The following is a 6183-nucleotide window of genomic DNA, read 5'->3' on the forward strand; positions in this document are numbered from 1 at the left end:
TAAGAATTGCTAATTAATACCATTCGATGTTTACTTTTACAAGCTTTTATTTAGTTTCACCTGGCCCGCTGTCTGTCTGCGATCAAATCTTGGAAGTTAAATTCGACCAACTTCCAGTAGTTGGATTGACTTGAAATTTGCTCTACTTATGTAAATTGCGTGACAATACAATAATCCAGTAGTGACATTTTGGTAGCCCGGCCAGGATCGTCTCCACAGGACTCTTCAACGGCCTATTGCATCAACTTGAACTTTGGTAATTAAAAGTCGCTCAGTGTGGTTAATTTAAAGTCGCTCAGCGAGCTATGGAAAGGGCTATGCTCGGAGTTTCTCTGAAGGATCGAATTCGAAACGAGGAGATCCGACACAGAACTAAAGTCATCGACATAGCTCACCGGATAAGCAAACTGAAGTGGCAGTGGGCCGGCCATATCAGTCGAAGAACTGATAACCGCTGCGGCAAACGAGTTCTTGAGTGGAGACCGCAAATCAGCAAGCGTGGCGTAGGACGCCCTCAGACTAGGTGGAGCGATGATCTTCGCAGGTTAGCTGGCAAGAACTGGATGTGAGTGGCCGAGGATCGTGCTCAGTGGCGTGCAACTGGAGAGGCCTATGTCCAGCAGTGGACTAAAAGAAGGCCGATGATGAGATGATCATGATGAACTTTGTATGCGAATGTAGTTTGGGTGACAATACAAGTACAGTCAACAAAAAGTACATTAAGCAAAAAAAAGCTTGTATTAAAAATGAAATTTTTACCAAAAACTTATTTTCCTTTTAATGAATTTTTGTGTATCGTATATGCGTACATAAATGGTTTTTCTCTCACTCATTATGAAACAGTTACACAAACTAGGTACTTGTGTTGTTGCTGTTATTGTTCCAATACTCGTCAACTCTGACACTGACATCTCAACAACTCTGACATGACATCGGTGTCTTTATAGTAGATTGAATTTTTGTGCTTTTTCATTTCAACCGGGACGGTGGATATGTCGGCGGCCGATCGTAAAATCCGCCGGATCACGAAATTCCTAGGCATATCGTGAAATGCCGCCATTTCATGATATGCCTCATGAACCCCGTAGCAGTAGGTAACAAGATAATTTAGGTTCGAATTCGAAAACCTTTTACGCCTTAACAAAATTCAAGGATAACTAAGAACCAAATAAAATGAGAACTATTTACATCAATCGAATTATAGATTATTTAAGTTAATGGTTGGTTAGAAGATTAGTGCCGCTTCCTCATTAGAGGGAAATCGTCGCCCTATATAGTGCGTGTGCGCATGTCGTCGCCACTCAACGAAGCCGCCATGTCTCCTGCCATCTCACTCTTCGCTCTCGCCTGCACTGCGCTCCTGGGCGTGGCCTATGGCTCCGGTTGTGCTACTGTATTCATCGGTAAGCATTTTAGTCGACTTCAAAAAAGGAGGAGGTTATCAATTCGGTTGTATTTTTTTATATTTGTTACCTCAGAACTCAGTCATTAATGAATCGATTTGAAATTATTTTTTTCGTTCTATAGGAATACCTCCAATTAGGTCCCATAAGCACCAAATCAGGATCTGATGATTGGATCCTAAGGAAATCAAGGAAACTCTTCAAATATTTTAGGGACACATATTAATTTGGATATATTTAGTAGTAGGTACCTCGTGCATTTTCTCTTGAAAATCCTTATTTGGTAAAGTGGAACTGATGATAAAGACCACAGTTGACCACCGGAGTATTTGACAGATTGAATTTAAATTACTTTAACATAGTTGCTAAGCAATTTATTAAGATTGGTTTTTTGGAATCTTTTTGTATTTTTTATTTCAATTCCAAATTTTTACTTTTACGGTCATCCCGTAAAACCTAAATTGAAAATACAAACTGAAATAAAGATGCACAGAAAAAACAGAAAAATAAGACCATCACTGGGAATCGAACCCAGGTCCTCGGTAATCCGTACCGCGTGCTATACCGCTACACCACTGATGGTCAACGGTACCGACACGAATTTCCCCTATGCACCTCATATCTCAGCTTGTTTGTTTCTTACTTAGTCACTTAAGCAGTGACGCTAGCGACATCTATGCCGTAGCCCTCATCGAGAAACTTTTTTCGGCACTCCATTGGAACTAACCGCTCACCCGGACAAGAGATATCGTCGTATATAACAATAAACAAAACAAAAAATAGCTAAGGTTAATTTACAATTGCAAAATTTGCAATTGGACCTTGTGCAAGGTCCGCCCGGATTGCTACCACCATCTTGCTCGCTAATCCTGCCGTGAAGAGTAAGACAGCCGGTGAAATTACTGGCACTTGAGGTATTCCATCTTAGGCTTCTAGGTTGGCTTCTATACCCCTGGTGTTACAGATGTTTATACCATCCATTATCCATCCATCCATAGTTCATACCATCAGGAGACCCACTCGCTCGTTTGCCATCCAGTCGAATAAAAAAAAATAAAAAAAACAGCAAAAAAATATTGAATTAAAAATGTTTTTTTTTTAACAAAAAACTTATTGTATAATAAAATTAGTTTAACGCTATTGGCTATTATCTATCCAATGACCCCTGGCTTGTAACATTATTACATGTTGCATTCATTTTTTCAGGAGATAGAACCGATGAACGGATAGAGTTACCAGTAATGTATGTGGACATTAATCAACTGGATGCATTGATTAAGATACCTGATGTAAGTTTACCAATACCTCTTGTATGTCATCATCATCGTATCAGCCGTAGGACGTCCACTGGTTGGACATCATCATCATCATATTAGCTATAGGAAGTCGACTGGTTGGACATCATCATCATATCCATCATAGGACCAGATCATATCTATTGTATGTCATCATATGAAATGTTTTTTTGTGAGGTTTGCAACTATAAAAATTTATTCCGGAGGTTCCGGAGACATGAGCAAGACCAACCCTTTGTCCACAGTAATCCATAGTGGATTACTACCACTTTTCATTGCATAGACTATGCACTTAGTGAAATAATTTAATACTTTTTGTTTGCAACATTTTAAAAAAAAACTTACATTTCCATTTCACATTGACGACCAGATAACCAAGTGGTAAGAGAAGTTGACTACGATTCCGGCCGGAGCATATATTTATATGAATAATACCATAGATATGTAATTACGAATGTTTGTTCTCGGGTCTTGGATGTTTAATACGTATTTAAGTATTTATCTATATAAATATGTTTATCTGTTGCGTAATCACAGTATACATACAAGATTTGCTATGTTTGGGACTAGGTCAATTGGTGTCAATAATGTCCCATGATAATTTATTTTTGACTTGTCTGGTTAGCCATTATGTATATTATAGTATAGATACGTTCAATATAAAAAAATAAAACAATTTATGATAAAGTTTTAAGTCAGATGTTCCTACGGATAGCTAATGATGGAGCATCAATTCTAATCCAGTTGGTAATGTGGGGCTTAGTTACTCTTTGTTTGAAAACCATAAAATGTGTTCCTCCACCGTTTTAAAAAAGCAAGCTTGTGAGAATTGTGCTCTATGGCCACCCTCAGGTACATACTGACTAATAAATAATAACCGACTTTGTAACATTTCAAATCTTTTTCACAGTGTTAGGACTAGTTGTGACATTCTAAAATTAAATAGGTACCTACTGTACTGCTTTGGGTTGACGGTGACACAACTCAAAATTCTATCCCCCTATTCATAAACGACAATCAAATCTATTTTAGTTAAAATGCCGCTAAAATTCGTTGTCCTTATCTGTCACTTCGACATTTGTATTTGTTAGAAAGGGACAAAGCATTTGTTAGTTAACATAGGCTTGTTAAGTTTTATGAATAAGGGGGTAATCATTACTTTTTAATATGTGTATTTAATCAAAGTACAATTTTAAAGCCCTTTTTCTTTAGATTGTGTCACTATCTAACTAAGGCAGCGTTGTTAAAGGCTGACCAGGAATATAAAAAACCTGGCGCGAGGGCAGCACTTCTACGTTTTATATTACAACATTCTTTACACTTACTATACGATACCTACCAGTCATATTGACAACGGTGTCCGTGATGTTATTTAAAGGAATATTTTCTAGTCCCTCGAATTTTTTCTATAAAAAATACTTTTATACATTGTGAATTATTTTCCTTCCAAGGCTATGGATAAGTATCGGCATCGGCAGGCACAGAAACACAAATTTACACTTTAAAATACCACGCGCAAACAACGTTAAACTTTGACATCTATAGACAGATGACATTTGAATTTAGTGTTACCAGTGCAAGGAAATTAGTTCTATTGGTTTTCCGCAATATGGCGAAGTTTTTTATAATTCTAGTCAGCCTTTAGGTACTTTTAGTATAATGTTTTTGATGGGTAGGTAATATTAATTCGACTTTGTTTGCGTTACAGTACTGCGCTGCTCGCTCTCGTTTACTAGTTGGCGAAGAGGCAACTGTGTGTGATCACATCACAGCACCTGACATCACCTTGGGTCCAGCATTAACACCACTCACAGTGCATCGCACCAACGCGCTTGACGATCGCGCTGCCGTGTATATTGTGCAGTACTGCCGACGTAGATTGCTTTAAAAGCAATATGTCAGTTTAACAAGCAATAGGTATTTTTGGTTATACAAAAAATGTTTTGTGAAAAAGAAGTTACAATATTTATGTTACCCGTATCCACATTCGTTTATTGATTATTAAAGATTCGATCATTTATTACATTGCTGTGTCCGAATTTTCATTCAGTTTTAAACCTGAACTTAGGTAATTATTTCATCATCATCATCATCATGTCAGCCAAAAGACGTCCACTGCTGGACATAGGCCTCCCCCAAGGCTCTCCACTCAGACCAGTCTTGTGCTTTCCGCATCCAACGCGATTCCGCGATCTTAACCAGGTCGTCCCTCCATCTTGTTGGAGGCCTACCGACAACTGGTCTCCCGGTCCGCGGACGCCATTCGAGAACTCTCTGACCCCATCGGCCCTCAGTCCTGCGAGCAATGTGCCCCGCCCATTCATTTAATAAAAACCCTAGAACATAGAGTTTCAGAATTAAATTAATATCGCCAAATGAAACATTTGTGAACCGATTTAATCACCTGACGCCCAGGTTCATTCAAATTCAAATTCAAATTCAAATCATTTATTCAGTAAATAGGGCGCAATGGGCACTTTTACACGTCATTTTTAGGGTTCCGGAGCCAAAATGGCAAAAACGGAGCCCGTATAGTTTCGCCATTCTGTCTGTCTGTCTGTCGTCCGCGGCTTTGCTCAGGGACTATCAATGCTAGAAAGCTGTAATTTTGCACGGAAAAATATTTAGGGTACCCCCCATAGACGTAAAGTGGGATGATTTTTCTTCTCATCCAACCCTATAGTGTACCCCACTGTTGGATTGGTATTTTCAAGGGGCAGGAGTTTGCTGTAACGATTTCAAAGTGCAAAATTTGAATTTGAAAAATTTCATTGAAATCTAGCGTCCCCCCCTAAAATCTAAACCGGTGGGTGGCAAAATTTGAAAAAATTTAGGAAGGTATTAAGTATATCAAACTTACAAGGAAAACTATAGCGGCTATGTTTGCTTGAGAATTATTAGTAGATTAAGAGTAAATAGCAGCCTAAAGTATAAAATATACCTAAACTTGGAATATCCGTACAAAATACGAAATCGTTAGATTAAGTACTTATTTTTTTCGTAATGGCTACAAAACCTATTTTGGGCATGTCCGACACGCTCTTGGCCGGTTTTTTAAACTACCATCACTTTCGGAAAGACCATCATTGCCAAGAAGAATGCGCTGCAAGAAACTTGGCAGAAAGTCATTTTTTCAAAATAAAATAATTACAAATAAAATACTTAAAACTACAGTTAAATTAAAGAAAAAAATACAAAATAATTATAATAATACAGGGATGTATGAGGTCCTGTAACTATATCTTTCAGTGGAAGTGTAGAATGCATCCACCGTTGAAATATACATTTCTGGTCAAGTAACCATTAAGCCGGATTCAGAAGGCAAGCTCACGTCTTTTACAAAAAGTTAGCTCACACGCACTCATGTCATGCTCTGAAAGCAGAGCGGTACCGAGGGCATGGTATTGCTTCCGTTCCCATAAGCTCTATGGAATCGTCTTGGGAACTTCATAAATCGAAAATTTTACTTGGTCGTCAAGAGGTTA

The 6183-nt window shown here is 38.3% G+C and overlaps 1 protein-coding gene across 1 annotated transcript; it reads left to right on the top strand.

Moving 5' to 3' along the window:
• Nucleotides 1–1273: 1273 nt before the first annotated feature.
• LOC141426161 (uncharacterized) lies at nucleotides 1274–4721 on the top strand. Its single transcript, XM_074085020.1, has 3 exons — nucleotides 1274–1403; nucleotides 2610–2692; nucleotides 4407–4721. The coding sequence occupies exons 1-3, from the start codon at nucleotides 1289–1291 to the stop codon at nucleotides 4584–4586; spliced, it is 378 nt and encodes a 125-aa protein (XP_073941121.1). The 5' UTR covers nucleotides 1274–1288; the 3' UTR covers nucleotides 4587–4721.
• Nucleotides 4722–6183: the final 1462 nt, after the last annotated feature.

Source organism: Choristoneura fumiferana, chromosome 3, assembly GCF_025370935.1.
Source record: "Choristoneura fumiferana chromosome 3, NRCan_CFum_1, whole genome shotgun sequence".
Taxonomy (NCBI): Eukaryota; Metazoa; Arthropoda; class Insecta; order Lepidoptera; family Tortricidae; genus Choristoneura; species Choristoneura fumiferana.